Source organism: Macaca thibetana, chromosome 2 (genome assembly GCF_024542745.1).
Source record: "Macaca thibetana thibetana isolate TM-01 chromosome 2, ASM2454274v1, whole genome shotgun sequence".
Classification (NCBI taxonomy): Eukaryota; Metazoa; Chordata; class Mammalia; order Primates; family Cercopithecidae; genus Macaca; species Macaca thibetana.
Window position 1 is genome coordinate 123,749,046 of NC_065579.1, and position 20,166 is coordinate 123,769,211.

At 42.2% G+C, this 20,166-nt stretch overlaps 1 protein-coding gene and 1 pseudogene across 3 annotated transcripts in view; one reads left to right on the top strand and one right to left on the bottom strand.

Moving 5' to 3' along the window:
- Positions 1-20,166, bottom strand: part of FRMD4B (FERM domain containing 4B) — a 360,926-nt gene that overhangs the window by 201,699 nt on the left and 139,061 nt on the right. The window contains exon 1 of one of the 2 annotated variants that reach the window (XM_050781285.1): positions 6,278-6,749. The exons of the other annotated variant lie outside the window; for it this stretch is intronic. Coding sequence (XP_050637242.1) covers positions 6,278-6,439 — 162 coding nt within the window. The 5' untranslated portion in view covers positions 6,440-6,749. Of the gene's footprint in view, positions 1-6,277; positions 6,750-20,166 lie in introns of those variants that run through there. 2 annotated transcript variants of the gene reach the window in all.
- LOC126948872 (40S ribosomal protein S2-like) lies at positions 17,382-18,314 on the top strand (annotated as a pseudogene). Its single transcript, XR_007723560.1, has one exon. The product of XR_007723560.1 is annotated as a 40S ribosomal protein S2-like (transcript).

The window sequence follows — 20,166 nt, forward strand, 5'->3', positions numbered from 1 at the left end:
ATTTACAAAAACAAGAGGCAGGCCAGACTTTGCCCGCAAGCCGTAGTTTGCTGACTCCCTTTCTATTCCAACTAATTTAGAAGACTGTGGAGAGTGAAAGGTGAGGGCAAGCAAACTGTATACAGTATGAAATGTACAAGGGCTCAATAGGGAATTGTCCTTTGGAGGACTTGGCCTTTGCCAACCAGTGTGGTGAGATCCAGAGTTCAGGCGTTACCAGTTTGTGGATCATTGGAGTCTTGGATATAGCAAGATTGTCTCTTCAGAGACCCTAGTGGGAGATAGCTGTGACCTTCTAGATTTTAACTGTGGGCTTAGCTAAAAGAGGATGTGCTCTACTGTGTGGAACACAGTCCAAATACCCAGGGTCCACCCCACATAGGCTGCTGTGGGAAATTTCACAGTCTCTCTTACTTAGCATCCTCATGAAACATGTAAAAATGGGAATTTAGTTTCCAGGTGAGACTAGAGGGACTAGTCTTACCTATAGAAGCAATAGTAATGCCCCTAGCTACCCTCTATCAAGTATCTTCTCTGAGTTTAGTATTAAATCCTTTACATAAACAAGAGCTAACATTTATTGAGCATTTGCTTGTGCCAGGAACAGTGCTAAGTGATATATATGTTCCCTCATGAATTTCTCACCCTATTTCATAATGCAGCTACTTCTGTTCCCCCACTCTTACCCAGGAGGAAATGAAGCTCAGAGAGGGAAAGCAATTTGTCCAAGGTCAAATTTGCTCAAGTTGAGCCTACAGACTCTGCTGTGTTCTGTGTTTTACAATACCCCCTCAGGGCCAGCAACCTGCTTCAGGGGAGCTGATCCAGCCTCTTATTGGTCACTTAAATATCCCGGAGTCTGTGCAAGTTGCCTCCTGTTGGAGGCAATGATTCCCTTCAGGGTTTGCAAGAAATTCTACCTTTGGGACACTGGAGAGAAGGGGAAAACCTAATCCCAAGGAATAAACTGAGGGTTTTGTTAGAACATGTCACTCTTAATAAAAAGCAAAGGGTGTTGATTATTTTTTCTATAATATTCTGTTATCATTTTCCACCTAAGTTGTTTGTTAAACCAAATTAATTGCTATAACAAAACCCACCCAGGCAAGATATAAGGAGGATAGGGATATGGCTGATGAATCAGCTTTTAGCATGTAGCTTAAAGTGAAGGTGAACGCTCATGTCTGCTACTTTCGCCAAATTCAAGGCTTCACTCATAAAGTAAGTCTTTGTTCAAGGCAGCCTCAATGCAGCCTGAGCCTGCTTTTTATTTAGTCTCTTTACTACAGAAATGCCTTATAGCTAGTATCTTAATTATTCATGGTTTGTTGGCAAATTAAGTTACTTGCTTCTCCAATATCTAGAAATGGAGGAAGTGTTCAATTCCAAAGAAATTATGCCTTCCTAGCTTTGCTGGCCTGACAATAATGTTGTTGGAAAATATTTTATGAATAGGTGGGAGATCTTATTTCACTTATAGTATATGAAAAAAAGAATACCCCCAGGAGCCTGCCAGGTATTTCATGTAATGGATACCTCCCTCCCCACCCTATTTCTCTCTAGAGTGATTAAGCTTTGGCTTTCCTTACAAACAAGACTATTCAGACTAGAAGCAAGAAAAATGACACCTTTTTATCAACAAGATCATATAAAATTTGGTTCAGTAAAATATGTAACTCCCTGGTGTGTGTGTTTCTAGTCTGTATGCCTGAAAGCTGAGCAGTGCAGTGGAACAGTCCCCTCTCTGATTTAGAATTCATAATTATGGGATAGCAAATGGGTATTCTTATGATAAGCCCCTTAACTCAAATTCCTGTGGCAAAATACATACAAAAGTATTTGAGCATTAATCTTTGTACTTATCTTCAAAAATAGCTAATCTTTTTATGTAAAGAGCACTAGATTTGATATTCTAATGATGCAGTGGGCATCGTTGGTTGCATTTCAGCCAAGCATTTTGCCTTTCTTCCCTGGCAGCTCCGTGGTCTGAGGAAGGCCAACCTCACTCCTAGGTTTGAAAATGGATCCATTCCCCCTATAGCCTTAGCAAATCAATGCAATCCAGTGTTTCTTAACCTTTTAATTCATTGTTATCTGCTTAAGGAGCCTTTTTAGATTTTTGTTTGTCACCCCTCCTTATTTATTTATTTATTTATTTTGAGACAGAGTCTCGCTCTGTTGCCTAAGTTGGAGTGCAGTGGTGTGATCATGGCTCACTGCAACCTCCACCTCCCAGGTTTAAGTGATTCTCATGCCTCAGCCTCCCGAGTAGCTAGGATTACAGGCATTTGCCACCATGCCTGGCTAATTTTTGTATTTTTAGTAGAGATGGGGTTTTGCCATGTTGGCCAGGCTGGTCTCGAACTCCTGAGCTCAAGTGATCCACTCGCCTCAGCCTCCCAAAGTGCTGGAATTACAGGCATGAGTCACCACACCCAGCTACTTTTTGTATTTTTAGTAGAGATGGGGTCTCACCATGTTGGTCATGCTGATCTTGAACTCCTGATCTCAAGTGATCTGCTCACCTTGGCCTCCCAAAGTGCTGGGATCAGAGGTGTGAGTCACCGCGCCCAGTCCATTTCCTCCCATTTTAATGTCACAAATATACTGTATTTCTGTTTATATATTGCATGTATATTTGTGCTTTATAAATAAAAGCAGTGAATTTTTTTGCCATCCCCCTCCTCCAAAATAATTTTTGCCTCCTTTGGGCCATTTCACTCTCATTGAGAATGCATAAATTGTTATCCCATACTCTGTGCCAATCAGTGCATGGCATCAGGAGTGGATATAGACCCTAAATTGGAGTTCCAGCATGTAATCTGGGGCTTTTTTTTTTTTTTGGATAGTTGGTTGACATGAGAAATTCTTTCTTTCTGGATGTGTGGATATAAGGCCTGAAACTGCTGTGATTATCTGCTATTGTGAGGGAAGAAACCAGCTAAAGATAAAGCCAACACATGAGCAAGACCAGGACTGAAAGCATGGTTACCCTGATCAAACAATACCTGAAGTTCATTCTACGCTAGACTTTTCAGCTGTGACAAAAGTCATTTCTTTTTGCTCTGTAGGCAAGTTTGAAGTGTGTTTTCTATTACAATAAAAAAATCCTAACTGATAGAAAATATAACATTTATTGGATGTTTTTCTAAACTTCAGGCAGCATGCTACATATCTTACATGTAAATTAATTCTTTTATCAACCTCTGTGATTAGTACTATTAATTTCTCCTTTTATAAATGATGAAGCTGAAGTATAGTAAGATTAACTTGCTCATGGTCATATATAGGCAAAGATTGGATTAACTCCCTTGTCTATTTAACTTGCAGCCTAAGGTATTAATCACTTTATATTACTATCTTTTAGCTCTACACAATTAAGTCACTACTTTTTCATTTAATATTTGAAAAGCATTAAAAAATGATCTTTCTTTGCAAAGGATTATGTGGCACAATTAAGAATATTCAAAGGCTGAAAATATTTTTGAAAATCTTATTTTTGCAAAAGCACAGGAAATTTTAAACTTAGAAATCATTTTCAGGCCGGGCGCGGTGGCTCAAGCCTGTAATCCCAGCACTTTGGGAGGCCGAGACCCGTGGATCACGAGGTCAGGAGATCGAGACCATCCTGGCTAACACAGTGAAACCCCGTCTCTACTAAAAAATACAAAAAACTAGCCGGGCGAGGTGGCGGGCGCCTGTAGTCCCAGCTACTTGGGAGGCTGAGGCAGGAGAATGGCATAAACCCAGGAGGCGGAGCTTGCAGTGAGCTGAGATCCGGCCACTGCACTCCAGCCTGGGTGACAGAGCAAGACTCTGTCTCAAAAAAAAAAAAAAAAAAAAAAAAAAAAGAAATCATTTTCTTCTGATTCTATATTCATAAAAGCCTTTGTTATTCATTTTTATTGATACATATTAGATGTACATATTTTGGGGGTACATGTGATAATGTGACACATTCATATAATCAAAGCAGGATAACTGGGATGGCCAACGCTTTAAATATTTTAATTAATTAATTTTTTAGAGGAGGTCTTCCTCTGTCACTTAGGCTGAAGTATAGTAGGGTAATTATGGCTTACTGCAGCCTTGAACTCCTGAGCTCAAGTGAGCCTCCTGCCTCAACCTCTTGAGCAAAGAGGACTACAGGTGCATGCCACTACATCTGGCTGATTTTTAAATTTTTTGTAGAGATGGGGTCTCACTATGTTGCTCAGACTGGTCTTAAACTCCTGGACTCAAGTGATCCTCTCACTTCAGCTTCCCAAAATGTTGAGATTACAGGCATGAGCCATGGTGCCTAGCCATTAGCTTTTCTTTATGCTAGAAACATTCAAATTATTCTCTTCTAGTTATTTTGAAATGTACAATTTATTAATGTTAAAAATAAGGAGTGGGAACTTATTATTTTTTCTTTTTTTTTTTTAAGAGATGAATCTCACTATGTTGCCCAGGCTGGCCTCAAACTCCTGGGCTCAAAGGATCTTCCTGTCTCAACCTTCTGAGTAGCTGGGATTACAGACGCACAGCACACTGACTGACTACCATTAATATTTTAGATGTTCTTATGAATTATGATATGGTATTGGCTCAGTCACCATCCATTTTATAGAAAAGAAAAATATATATATATTTTAGTAGCTCAGTCTCTCAAATTGCTATACTGCTTAAAAATTATCAATCAACCTTATACAGAACTCATAAGGTCTCTGGTTTCTGGAATCTTTATTTTTGAATTGGTCAGTGACAGTATTAGAGATAAGCCATAAATCCTCTGAATCCTTGGGGAGTAAGGCACAGAATCTCTCTGGTTGGCTACAATATTTGCGTTCCCTTTATGAAAGTTTCTCAAACATTAACAAGAAAAAACAAAATTACACAAGGGGCACTTATTCTACAGACCAAACTGAACAGGGATTTCCCAAGAGAGGAAAAAAAAAGCTTGAAAGACAGACACGCTTCTGGTTCCAAAAAGCCAGGGAGCTAAGCAATGTGGCCAGATGGGATATGTCCACAATTCCCTAATACTCTCAAACTCCCACATGCTGCCCTGGTTCCCATTTCATATTCCTTTCATATTCCATTTCAAAATGCAAGATATCACAGATATGTTATATGAAGCAGAAGCAGTGAAAGCACAAATTCAGATGTTCCTCATATTTTAACTTGGATGACAAGGGGACGCTGACTCTTTAGATTTCCATAGGCTAACCTTAGGCGCTGGTCTTTTCATTTTGTCTGATTGATGGAAGACTATGTCAAAATCAAGTGCTTGATCATGTATGAGACACAATATAATGAGATACAAATTCTAGACATATTAGGAACCGGGTCAACTGGGGGGAATCCAGGAACTGCAACAAAGCTATTCCACATCACAGGAAAGAAAATATGATATTATGTTTCCACAGTAAACATCAGGTATATTTCTAATTAAACAATGCAGATTTTTAAAAATCTCAAATATATTAGAAACCAAAGCACAGAACTTTTAAATTCATAAATTACTGTCTTGTTTTGTTTTTTAATCCAGCCAAACTGCAGTCCCAGAGAGGATGAACAGTCTCCTAGTTGAGCAAAGTTGCTGCATTTTTTGCCTGCAGGATCGGACCGAGCAGAGAAATAAAGGGGCTGTGTTGTGTGACAGGGAGTAAATCCTAACATAAGCATTCCAACGTGGAGCCGGGCCACCCCTCCCTTCCCTAGCCTGTCATCCTCCTGCAAAGTGTTCACAATTTGCTGTCCTTCCTTCCAAAAGCCAGTAGACACAGAATCAGCTTTTCCTGGCTCTGCCTTACAAGTTGGGGCTTCCTGATGGAAAACTGAAAATCCAAAGGAAGGATGCAAATCCATCAAGGCCCCCTCTGCCAGCAAATTGGTGTGAAACCGTTGCTTCAGAAGCAGCCACTCCCACCCCAATGAAATTAAAAAGAAGGACTCATTTGAATGTCTAAGTGGCTTTCTGCAGACCCTCTGCTGCAAAGCAACAGCCTCCCTAGCTAAGCGCCAGCCAGTACACCATCGCTCTGTAACAGATGTCGGCAAATGCTGGGACTATCTCGCAAGTGCCCCCCATGCCCAATATGAAAAATTCACAAGCTCTGTCAAGCAATGGTTACCTAGAGCAGCATGCTGAGCGTTTGACCCAAGCAAGGGCCAAGCAGTCTGCTAGGAGTTTAAGAAGAGCTGGGGGGAGAAAATCATACAGGTGGAGCCGGCTTCCCAGGAGTGCCGGGCATCCTGCTGGGGCCCTCGGGTGCCGCGCGCCCCGGCTCACCTGGTACACGTCCTGCAGCCCGCACCACGTCCGCAGCACCTGGTGGCAAGCCCGCAGCCTCTCCGTGTACCATCTCCGCAGCGTGGACACGGTCAAGTTCCACACAAAGCGGCTGCCGCTGAACAGCAGGTCCTCCACACCACACATGAACACCGAAGCCATGCCTCTTCCTTCGCTCCGAACCCGGGGGTCCCGGCTCTCGTAGCTGCAGCCCCGACCCCAGCGGCCCACCCGCCTGGGCTCCCGACGCCGACTTCTGCTGGCAGCCGGGGGGTCAAGCCTGCCACCAAACTCGTCTTTCACCGTGCGTCCTGGCCAGGCTCCGGCGGCATGCCCTGGGATTGGGTGCCCGCCAGCCAACGGCTGCGACTGGCACACAGAAGCCCAGTGTCCACCCCCGCCCGCTCGCAGCGCCGAGCAAGCTGTGCTAAGCTCCACCAAGCTGGCCCTCGGCGCTCCCCGGGCACGGGAAGCCCTGGCCGGCGAGGACTCCCCCTGGCGCTTCCCCAGGGCGCGGGGCAGGGACGCACGCGGAGCAACTCTTTGCAGGCTGAGAGGGGAGCTGCATTTCAGCACACTTAGCTTCCACGTCTTGCGCGCGCGCGCGTACACACACACACACACACACAAACACAAACACGCACACGCACCCCGGCCGAGTAGTCTCCTAATCTGCCTCGGGGAACACCTTACTCATCTTGCTCTGTTCACACTGATAAACACCTCGGGGCAGCCACAGATGCAGGAGAGAGAGAGAGAAAAAAAAATCCTCCAAACCATCCCTTTGGACCCTACTCCTGGGGGAATAGCCACGAATGTTTCCTTGGTTCTGTTGGAAGCAGGAGATGAAGGCAACAGTCTCAAAGCAACAGGCGGCCCTAGAACCTGCCTTTGCTCCTAACTTGAGGGTCTCAGAGAAAATGACAACCTCCTGTGGTTGCCAGCAGGAGGACAGGTTCCCTCACACCAAGATGCTGCTAATTCCAATGCAGCAGTCAGGGAGGAAAATAGAGTTCTTGATCCCCTGTAAATAGCTTGTCTTTACTACTGCTGGGAAACAGAAGCCCATAAGAGAATCGGTGGTTTAGTTCTGGAAAATTCAGCCTCTGGACATGTCTAACCTCACCTGCCAGCACCAACCTGCGTGGGTAGTTTATTCTCCACTCAAAACCAAAGGAAACTGTCCCACCACTCATGAAGTCACTAGATAATTAATCTTATTTATTTATTTATTTATTTTCTAAATTGTCCCTCAGGAATTGATACTGATTATTGGAAACATTTGGAAAAGGGAGCTCAAAGAGTACCACCTACCACCAGTCTCTATTTTTCTTTATTTATTTTTGAGACAAGGTCTGTTGCCCAGGCTGGAGAGCAGTGACTCAATCACAGCTCACTGCTGCCTTGAACTCCTGGGGTGAAGTGATCCATCTTCCCACCTCAGCCACTTGAGTAGCTGGGACTACAGGTGTGCACCACCAAGCCAGGCTAAGTTTATTATCATTATTATTATTATTATTATTATTATTATTTTAGAGATGGGGTCTCAAAATGTTGCCCAGGCTGGTTTCAAATGCCTGGGCTCAAGCAGTCTTCCAGCCTCAGCCTCCCAAAGTGCTAGGATTACAGGCACGACTCACTGTGGCCAGCCTCTATTTTCCCTTAGAATGTATGAAGATTTCTCATAGCAAAAGTGCTGTAGCAAATTTCAGGATGGAGTTTTTTCCTGAATCCATCTGTAGGTCAATTGTCTGTATTTTCTTGGCTGTTTCACACCTGGGTTGTTATCTGTGCTATTAAGTGGCACCAAAAGGAAAGGTAAGGCACCAAAGCTTTTCTCCTGAACTAGCCCAGAAGACTCCAGAACAGATTATCGAGAAGTAAATCAGCTTGATTTCAGGTATCAAATGTGCTTTTAGAATCTTAATTCAGGTGAAACTCAATCAGTCAAAAGACGAAGAACACAAAATCTGTCCTCAAAGTGCCTGTTGTTTTCAGTGACTATAATCAGAAAACTTCTAAATGACATTCGTTTCTTTAATAAAATTGCCTAAGAGTTTTTGTTGAATTAGTTAATAGGACACAAGACTTGACCCAAGCTTTGCAAAGCTTTCTTCACAGTAAATCTCCTCTATATGCCATCACTATTAGTATTGAGAGTTTTTTTTTTTTTTCAAGATGATGGTAATGATGAATCTGAATAGATTTTACTGAATCAAAAGAAAATGAACTCAGTTTGAAAAAGAAATGTCATCATGCTGAATGGAAAACTACCGAACTTCAAAAATGGCCTATTAGTATGAGGAAATGGTCGTGGTACTTTTTTTTTTTTTTTCAACGATGCAGTTCGACTGTGTTCTTGGAAATGTGGGGCAGCCAAGGGAATACCAGAATAAAACCTACAACAGGGTCAATTACCTCTGTCTCATGACACCATCCTCTCAGAAGAGAGGCTCTAGAAATACTCTGGCTGTTGGCTATCTGTGTGTAGGTCTAATGTCAGCAGTCACTTTCAAATTCCATCATTTTCATTCAAGGTTTCCAAAGTCAGGGCAATTTTTTAGAAGATAGGATGTGGTATAATAGGGGCTCTCAAAGTGTGGTCACTGGAGAACCAGTAGCTTTAGCATCACCTGGGAAGGTGGAGAGATGCAAGCTCTCAGGCAGCCCCAGAATCAGAAATTGTGGGGGGTGAGATGAGTGATCAGAGCTTTCATTTGGTCTCTGGAGAATTCTGACTCATGCTAAAATTAGAGAACTACAATATGATAGTATGGTGATTAGTAGCTAAATCTCCTAAAAGAGACACACCCGACTTCAGATTTCTGCTTCTCAGGACCTGTGAGGCCCTGAATAAGCTCCTTAAATCAACATCTCAATGTCCTCATGTGTACAATATATTATCGGTATTCACTACAAAAAGTTTGGGGAAAATTAAGTAAAATATTCTGTATAAGGTCTTTAGCATGGTGTCTGGTGAAGGGTAAGCATCCAAAGAAAACCAACCACCATCACCCCCCAAATCAAGAATTGTTTCAATTTTTTGTACTCAGATAAAATAGTACAAGTAAAATGTGGGTTTTTAAAAATATAGATTTAGTGGGTATAAGTGCAGTGTTGTTATATGGATATATTGCATAGTGGCGAAGTCTGGGCTTTGAGTGTAGCCATCACAGAATAGTGTACATTGTATTCTTTAAGTTATTTCTCATCCTTCATCCCCTCCCACCCTCTGACCCTTCCCAGTCTCCATTGTCTCTTAGTCCACTTTTTTTTTTTTTTGAGACATGGTCTCCCTTTGTCACCCAGGCTGGACTGCAGTGGTGCCATCTCAGCACACCGCAATCTCCGCCTCCCGGGGTCAAGTGATTTTCCTGCTTCAGTCTCCTGAGTAGCTGAGATTACAAGTGCACAACACCATGCCAGGCTAATTTTTGTACTTTTAGTAGAGACGGGGTTTCAGCATGTTGGCCAGCTGGTCTCGAACTCCTGACCTCGTGATCCGCCCACCTCGGCCCACCAAAGTGCTGGGATTACAGGCATGAGCCACTGCGCCAAGCCTTCTTAGTCCGCTCTCTATGTCCATGTGTACTTATTATAAAATGTGTTTTTAAATTTCAACTAGTTACCTGCATGTGCTTTCCTATGACTTTCTGTTTGCTGAAGGTGAAAGTTGGTGGCAACTTGTTTTCAGGGAGCAGTTCTGTTGCTCTTTCAAGTTCCCAAAAATCTTTTTGAGCTTGATCTTCCCCACCAGAGGCAACTTCCCCTGTGGACTCAGAAAAGCTGGGTGCAAGACAGGAGAAGACATCTTATTCCCACTGACATAAACATTGATGCTTTTTTTCTTATCCAAATGGCTTTCCTCTTTTGTAGAAGAAGTTCGAAGGTCAAGACTGAGTGATTTTAGAGGGAAGGAAGTGCAACTTCCTCCACTCCAGGGACTGCAGTGGGTGGCAACTGAACCCAGATGTGCAGAAGTGGAGAAAAGTGCTGCCCAAGTATGGCATCATCCTTAAAACGGACTAGCCACATGGGACTAACCAGATCCCAGACACACGCCCTTGAAGCTGGTCTAAAATTTTCTGTGGAAAAGGAGGTAAATCAAGCTAGCTTCAACATTGTCTTGCTTTTTCTTTCTCTTTTTTAAGAAGAGGATTTTCTTTCCTCCTCAGCACAGAGTTCCCAGCAATACACTGTAATTTTCTGCAGCTCTCTCTGGAGGCTTAAGAAGATGCTTCGGGTGACAGCATTACTCATACACCTGGGAATTGTGCTGCCGTAAAAGAGAAATTGTCATTATGCCTGAGGCTCCTGTAGGTTCCCCTTTGAGGAATCAGCAGGAAGAGGAGCATGAAAGCCAAGAAGATAGGACAAATTCCAACCCCTGTCTCTAGGAAGAAAGAACAAGTTAGTGAAATGGCAGCTTCCAGTGGTCCGCTCTGCCTGGCAAAAACACAGAGCCCAACTAATGTCTGTGGTCATTTTTCAGCTGTACTCTCTGCACAACTGAAAAACCAGTGTGGGTAAACTGACAGATCATGGACATCCAACATAGGGCTTGAAGTGAATGAAAACAAGGTCTAGTTCAATGGTTCTCAAACAGGGGACAATTTTGTACCTCCCTCTCATGCTGGGACATTTGGCAATGTCAGAAGACATTTTTAGTTGTCACAACTGGGAGGTGCTACTGGCATCCAGCAGGTAGAGGCCAGGGATACTGCTAAACATTATATAATGCACTGGAGAGCCCCCACAGCAAAGGACTCTCCTGCCTAAAGTGTCCCTGGTGCAGAGGTCAAGGAACCCTGATCTAATTAAGTGCTACAGCCTGGCCAGGCACGGTGGCTCATGCCTGTAATCCCAGCACTTTGGGAGGCTGACACTGGCAGATTACTTGAGGTCAGGAGTTTGAGAACAACCTGGCCAACATGACAAAACCAATCTCTACTAAAAGTAACAAAAATTAGCCGGGAGTAGTGGCGTGCACCTGTAGTCCCAGCTGCTTAGGAGGCTGAGGTGGAAGAACCGTTTGAGCCTGGAAGGTGGAGGTTGCAATGAGCTGAGATCGCACCACTGCACTCCAGCCTGGGCAACAGAGCGAGACTCTGTCTCAAAAATAAATAAAAAATAAAATAAAATAAATAAAAAATAAAATAAAATAAATGCAACACCCTGTTCTTCCTCTCACATGACCAGTTGTGGAGAAACAATCTTCCCTCTTGTTATTTTATTTCCAAAAGGCAAAAGAAATGAAGCAATCACTGTATAATGGTTTTTTGTTTGTTAGTTTTTTTTTTACACAGTCACAATTTTGAGTATAACGAATTCAAAGTCTTTTGAGAAATAACCGGAATGACGTTTCCTATGATTTTCACTTACGATTTTTAGATACTTATCATCCAAAGGGAGAATAACTATCATAAGAACTATTAATATTTTTGTACTTCAGTTTTTGTTTTATCATTTCATTTATTTATTTATTATTTTATTTTTTAAAAGTTATTATATTTTAAGTTCTAGGGTACATGTGCACAACGTGCAGGTTTGTTACATGTGTATACATGTGCCATGTTGGTGTGCCGCACCCATTAACTCGTCATTTATATTAGGTATATCTCCAAATGCTGTCCCTGCCCCCTCTCCCTACCCCATGACAGGCCCCGGTGTGTGATGTTCCCCACCCTGTGTCCAAGTGTTCTCACTGTTCAGTTCCCACCGTTCAGTTCCCACCGATGAGTGAGAACACGCAGTGTTTGGTTTTCTGTCCTTGTGACAGTTTGCTAAGAATTATCATTTCATTTAAATCAGAGGCTCCATAGTACTAGAAGAAATCTTTCTTTGGCATGTTTATAGAAAAAACTCCCCCCACACTAATCCCAGGTGGAATGCTGATGCCTCCTTTGGGCCATGCACTGTTATGAAAGTCTCTGACTGTACACACGACAGGATATTGCTCCTCTCAGTTCACTTTTCTCTATTAGACTGTCAGCTATGTGAGGAACCACTGTGATGTGAAGTGGAAGCAAGGCTGGCTGGGATGGCTCCTCCTTGTGCAGGAGTATCCCATGCACTGGAAGGCATTTAGTGACCTTGGGCTCTGCCTGCTAAATGCAGTAGTGCCCCAGTCATTAGGACCACCACAACAGAAAGCACCTTCACACATTTCTAAATACTGCTGGGTGGGGTAGTAGCTGCCCTCATTCAGAAACCACTGGTGCAAGCTGGGAAAGGGCCTTATTCATATTTGTTTCCCCAGTGGCTGGCACATAGCAGGCAATCAATAAATGTTTATTGAACTGACCAATAAATGACTATTTGTCTTAACAGTGAATACAGAAAGTGGTTCATCCATTCCCAAAACACAGTCTTGTTCATTAGAAAATTATGTATTGAGTTCGCACTATGCATCAGGCAGGGAACTAAGCACTCAGAATACTGACAAGACTGAGATGATCTCGGTCTAAGCGAGTCCGAGAGGAGAGTGGGGAAGTCAGAAGAGGAATCTGAACAAGAAATGTAGAGGAGCGGGCACTGCCACAGGGGTTCTAATAGAGACAAGTGAGTGAGGATGGGGGGATTAAGGGATGCCTCCCTGAGCACGTGACTTTCAGCAGAGACCTGAAGGCTGAGTACAGGAGAGCCAGGTGATAATGGGGGTACATGATAGCAATCAAAGGCACAGGGAACCTTGAAGACAATGCTTGTGGCAAGAAGGATCCCATATTTGTAGAACATAAGGGAAAGGCGCAAGCGGGATGCTTGACGGTTAGGGGACCAGGAAAACCCGGCAGGGAGGCTGCTGCAGAGTTCTAGGGTACAAAGAAAGAGCTTGAGGCAGGGCTGTGGGAATATCTACATAACACTAAGCTGAAGGAGTGTTCCTGTTCCTCAGTCCTTGGGAACTGTGGGGCCTCACACGCAGAATGGGGTAAGAGGTTGGTGGGCAAAAGTGCCACCCTCAAAGCAAGCTTCTCTTGTGGCCTCTGGGAGGGCTCCCCAACTATGCAGTGGCAGGCTCCTCACTCAGGGGGTGGGGCTCTGAATGCCTCATGTCCCTCTACATCCCGTTCCAAACAGGAGGTAGGAGGCCGAGAGGCACAAGTTCTGTTTCAGTGCCACTCAAGCCAGACGCTAGGTGACTGGCCTCCTGCTTTCTTTCATCTTTCCCTTTGACTAAGAGATTAAGGGACATCCTTCAGTCTCGGCCTCAAGCAGGAGGAGATGGAAGGAAACACGCAGAGGTGGTGGAAGCCTGAATTGGAGGAAGTAGCCACTGTCCATCTCATAGCCCAAGGCTGATCGACAGGCTGCTTAACTTTCTGCGGCTGCCTTCATGACTATGAATGGCTTTTTGGCATCACAAAGGGCTAAAAACCCTACAAGCAAAATAATATCCACCACTAAGGCACCTATTCAGCATCTATTCTTTGGCTTCAGCAAACTCATTTCACTCATCGGGGGTGGAGGAGGGGGAAGTACAGCAAAACTTTCTCATCTCCCTCATCGGTTATTTTATCAAATTAAAGTCTCCTTGCTCAAAGAAAAGAGGAGGGATGCAATCTATATTGTCTGAAGAAGTACAAAAAAAAAAAAAAAAGCAGCATGTTGTGAGACTTTGTGTTGTACCCATTTTTACTAGTTAATCCACTGAGCAGACATTGGAAATTCCTGCCAGACCAAATTTTAGAAGTTATCTGTCTAGATGTAAAAGCATCCAAATGGGAGGATGGTTCCAGGGAAGCCCAGTGGACCGGAGGGAAATGGCCAACCGCCTTCTTTAAGGGAGAAATGGTATCAGTCTTGTGACTGACCTCCCACTTCCAGAATTTGTCACCTTTTATTTATACTTAACCTACATGTACTTCAACAATGACAAAAATAAAAAAGTTATAAATTGGTCTATATAGCACCATTTTTTCTATACTTATTAAGTATACTTAACCTACATGTACTTCAACAATGACAAAAATAAAATAGTCATAAATCGGTCTATATAACACCATTATTTTTTCTGAATAAATAAAGGCAGCTTCGCTTATATCATCAGTTGATTCTCACAATATATATTTTCCCAAGAACAAGTAGGAGAAAGCTATTTTGCCCCATTTCATGGATAAAGAAACTGAGGTACAGAGAAGCAGGATGATTTGCTAAAGGTCAGTGGGAAAAGCATTTATGATGGCATTTTTAAAATGGTGTAGTTGCTAATTTTTCAGTCCTTTTACTTTAATTAAAAGATAAAAGAATGAATTTCTTTTGTTTTTACAATTTGATTTGGGCCTCAGACTAAAATTTATAAGGTATTGTCTTAGACAGTTCAGGATGCTATAACAAAAGTCCCACAGGACTGAGTGGTCTAAACAACAGAAATTTATTTCTCACTTCCCAGCTCCGGAGCTGGGAAGTACAGGATCAAGGTGCTGGCCAATTGGTTTTCGGTAACAGCCCTCTTCCTGGTTTGGAGGTGGCTGTTTTCTCCCAAGACAGAGTTCTGGTCTTTTCAGCCCCTTATAAAGCCACCAATCCTACCATAGGGACTCCCAGTCCCATGGCTTTATTCAAGCCCAATTACCTCCCCAAAGCTCCACCAAATTCCATCACATTGGTGTATGGTATCAAATATGGATCTTGGGAGGACAAAACTATCAGTCCACAGCGGGCATGAATGGTTCTAGGATGTGTTTCACTACTCTAGGAACTGAACATGACAAAAAGTCCATCCTTTGGGTTTACCCAATTTAATTAAGAATAAAACAATGATCTAAAAAGTCAGGAAATAACAGATGCTAGTGAGGCTGTGGAGGAAGAGGAAGGCTTTTAAACTGTTGGTGGGAATGTAAATTAGTTCAACTATTGTGGAAGACGGTGTGGAGATTCCTCAAGGATCTAGAACCAGAAATACCATTTGACCCAGCAATCCCAATACAGGGTATATACCCAAAGGATTATAAATCATTCTACTATAAAGACACATGCACACATATGTTTATTGCAGCATGATTCACACAGAAAAGATTTGGGATCAACTCAAATGCCCATCAATGATAGACTGGATAAAGAAATTGTGGCAGATATACACCATGGAATACTATGCAGCCATTAAAAAGAATGAGTCCATGTTCTTCACACGGACATAGATGAAGCTGGAAGCCATCATTCTCAGCAAACTAACACAGAAACAGAAAACCAAACACCGCATGTTCTCACTCATAAGTGGGAGTTGAACAATGAGAACACCTGGACACAGGGAGGAGAACATCATACACCGGGGCTTGTCAGGGGGTGGAGGGTAAGGGGACGGAGAGCATTAGGACATACCTAATGTATGCAGGGCTTAAAACCCAGATGACGGGTTGATAGGTGCAGCAAACCACCATGGCACATAAATACCTATGTTAACAAACCTGCACGTTCTGCATATATGTCCCAGAACTTAAAGTAAACTTTTTTTAAAAAAAGAATAAAGCTATGAGAAAAAAAGAAAATCTATAATGAACAGTAATTTTTTTTATGGTAGAAAAAAGAGCAGTTACTTGAAATTCAATGGCTCTTCACTCCTATACAGTAAGTGACAGAAGGAAAACAAAAAGATACACGCAAAATCTTTATTCTCCAAAGATCAACCATACTATGTAGGTGTACATAGTAGACAACTGCAATACATTGAGAAACAGAAATTACCAATAACAGTGGCTTGCAAAGTATTAAAATATCTCAAGGCCGGGTATACTCTGACCATCAAACAAATATGAGCAATAGGTTATAAAAATAAACTATTTTTCCATTATTGCTAAAAATACAGAAAATTTGGTAGGATTATTGCTAGGAATTTCAACTATTTGGCCCTTAGCAGTCAGAGCAAAAGAACAGAAAGGAAAAGTCTAGCATCCCAAAAAAGGGACATGAAAGTATTTCTTGTATCTTGCTATCCTAAAATTAACTTTTTTTTAGGATAGGAACATACTGTTCTCAACTACAAAATGAATTGTATACAAGAAGAGCAGGCAGCAGGAAGCAGCATACTACAAGCCTTGAAACCTATGGCTATTTTATACAGTGGAGAAAATAGTTGTGTATTCCTCAGACTAAGTGTTCAGGGAGCTTTAGGCAGTATTTGACAGGAAAGAAGAGAAGAACTGCATGATTTTGTCTTGAGTCAATAATACAGAAAGAAAAGACGGGTTTTACTTCTGAAGGGACTAGCACCAGAGAAATTTAAGGTAGACTTCCTCACCCTAAAACAGTTCCATTATTATCTCAGTCTGGTGGGTTTATAGATAATTTTGGTTTATTCTTTGTATGTTTATATATTTTGGCAGAAAATGTTGGTTGTCTGTCCACCACCTATTCCCCTCTTTTTCAAATAATCTTATTTTGCCAGTGTCCTTTTTCTATGTTGCTGGTATGAACTATTGATCTAAGGGAAGGCATAACACCCGACTCTGGCAATAAGATATGAAGTGAAGCTTTCCAAAGAGTTATAGAAAACAGGGGCTGGGTGTGGTGGCTCATGCCTGTAATTCCAGCACTCTGGGAGGCCAAGGTGGGTGGATTGCTTGAGGTCAGGAGTTCGAGACCAGCCTGGCCAACATGGCGAAACCCCTTCTCCATTAAAAATACAAAATTTAGCCAGGCATGGTGGTACGCACCTGTTATCCCAACTACTTGGCAGGGTAAGGCAGGAAAATCGTTTGAATCCAAGAGGAGGAGGTTGTGGTGAGCTGTGATGGCATCACTGCACTTTAGCCTGGGTGACAGAATGAGACTCTGTCTCATTAAAAAAAAAAAAAAAAAAAAAAAAAGAGTTATAGAAAACATATCCCTCTCTGAAGAGAAGAAACATCACAAGAATTTTGTCAGCATATGAAAAGATGCTGAACATTATTAATTAGTCATTGAAGAAATGCAAATCAAAACCACAATGATATACTACTTCACACCCATTAGAAAGGCTATAATTAGAAATAAGGATAATAACAAATGTTGGCAAAAATGTGGAGGAATTGCCATCTTCATACATTACTAGTGGGAATGTAAATTGGTATAGTCACTGTGAAAAAGACTGGAGTTCCTCAAAAAGTTAAAAATAGAATTACCGCTTCTTCTCCGAGAAAACACCAAATGGTGGATGACGCCGGTGCAGCGGGGGGGCCCGGAGGCCCTGGTGGCCCTGGGATGGGGAACCGCGGTGGCTTCCGTGGAGGTTTCCGCAGTGGCATCCGGCGCCGGGGTCGCGGCGGTGGACGGGGCGGGGGCCGAGGCCGCTGAGCTTGCGGAGGCAAGGCCGAGGATAAGGAGTGGATGCCCATCACCAAGCTGGGCCACTTGGTCAAGGACATGAAGATCAAGTCCCTGAGGGAGATCTACCTCTTCTCCCTGCCCATTAAGGAATCTGAGATCATTGACTTTTTCTTGGGGGCCTCTCTCAAGGACGAGGTTTTGAAGATTATGCCGGTGCAGAAGCAGACAGGTGCTGGCCAGCGCACCAGGTTCAAGGCGTTTGTTGCTATCGGTGACTACAATGGCCACGTCGGCCTGGGTGTTAAGTGCTCCAAGGAGGTGGCCACCACCATTCGTGGGGTCATCATCCTGGCTAAACTCTCCATTGTCCCCCTGCGCAGAGGCTACTGGGGGAACAAGATCGGCAAGCCCCACACCATCCCTTGCAAGGTGACAGGCCGCTGCGGCTCTGTGCTGGTGCGCCTCATCCCTGCACCCAGGGGCACTGGCATCGTCTCAGCGCCTGTGCCCAAGAAGCTGCTCATGATGGCTGGTATCGATGACTGCTACACCTCAGTCCGGGGCTGTACTGCCACCCTGGGCAACTTCGCCAAGGCCACCTTTGATGCCATCTCTAAGACGTACAGCTACCTGACCCCTGACCTCTGGAAGGAGACTGTATTTACCGTCTCCCTATCAGGAATTCACTGACCACCTTGTCAAGACCCACACCAGAGTCTCCGTGCAGCGGACCCAGGCTCCAGCTGTGGCTACAACATAGGGTTTTTATACAAGAAAAATAAAGAGAATTAAGCCTGAAAAAAAAAAAAAATCATATGATCCAGCAATTCCATTCCTAAGTATATGCACCACAAAAGTGAAAACATGCATTTTAAAAAACCTGTACACAAATGTTCACGGTAGCATTATTCATAATAGCCAAATGGTGGGAACTATCCATATGTTTATCAGCTGATGAACAGATTTTAAAAATGTGACATATCCATATAATGGAATATTAGTCAGCAATAAAAAGGAGTGAGGTATATACTCAAGGGAATTGAAAACACTTGTTCACACACACAAATTTGGACATGAATGTTCACAGAAGCATTCTTCATAATAGCTAAAAAGTAGAAACAACTCAAGTGTCCATCACTTGATGAGTGGATATACAGAATGTAGTATATGTATACGATGGAATACTACTCAGCCATAAAAAGGAATGAAATACTGGTACATACTACAACATGGATGAATACTGAAAACATTATGTTAAGTAAAAGAGGCCAAACAAAAAAAGTCACATATCCATAGAGACAGAAAATAAGTTAGTGGTTGCCAGGGAGTTGGGGGGTGAGGTGGAGTGAACAGGGAATGAGTATTAATGGGTATGAAATTTCTTTTTGGGGTGATGAAATGATCTGACATTAGATAGTGGGGATAGTTGTGCAACTTTGTGATTATACTAAAAACCAGTGAATTGTACACTTTAAAAGGGTGAATTTATGGTATGTGAATAAAAATCAATCGATTAATAATGAAATAAGCAATTGACAAAAAAATAGATAACTTTAAAAAAAGAAATGAAATCTACGCCAAGACATGGATGAATCTCAAAAATACTGTTAAGTGAAAGAAGCCAATCATAAAGGGCCACATATAGTATTGATCCCATTTATATGAAATGTCTAGATTAGGCAAATCTGTATAGATAGAAATTAGATTAGTAGTTGTCTAGGGCTGAGGGAATTAGGGAGAAATGGGGAATGACTGCTAATTAATACAGGGATTTTTGGGGGGATAATGAAAATGTTCTAAAGTTAGATTATAGTAATGGTTGCACAACTCTGTAAATACATAGAAATCCATTGCATTGTACATTTTACATAGGTGAACTGCATGGCATGTGAATTATATCCCAATAAAGCTGTTACCAGAAAAAAAAAGAGGTAAAACCACAGAAAACATCTTAACTTGTACCTGTATTTGCTGAATATTCTACAATGAGTGTGTAATACTGATATCTTCAGAAAGAAGGTGTTCAAATTTCTCTTGATTTGGAAAAAAATGCTGTTACATAAAACAAGGTAAAAATCAGAGCAGAAAAAATACTGTACATGAGCTCAGTTATAAAACTAAGTGCGTACATGTAAGGGGAAAAAACCTAGAGGAAAATACACTAAAAATTTATTGACAGTACTGATTTCTGAGTTCTGATCATTGGATGATTTTAATTTATTGTGGTGGAGGAAGTTTTTCTTTCTGTTTTTCTGTATTAGCACATACTACTTCTTTATGCTTTTGTTTTATTTTTTAATTGACACAATCATCACATATTTATGGGATACACAGTGATGTTTCAATACTTATAATGTGTAGTGATCAGATGAGGGTGATTAGCATATCCATCATGTAAAACATTTGTCATTTCTTTGTGCTGGGAATATTCAATATCCTCCTTTGAGATGATTGAAACTATATATTATTATTAATTACAGTCACCCTACAGTGCTATAGAACACCAGAACGCATTGCTCTTATCTAGTCGTAATTTTGCACATACTACTTTTTGATTTCTAATTGGAAACGCACATGCAATCATACAAAAGCTTATTCAGCAATGAAATGTAAGCCTCCCTCACATCCTTGTTCCTCAGTTCCTC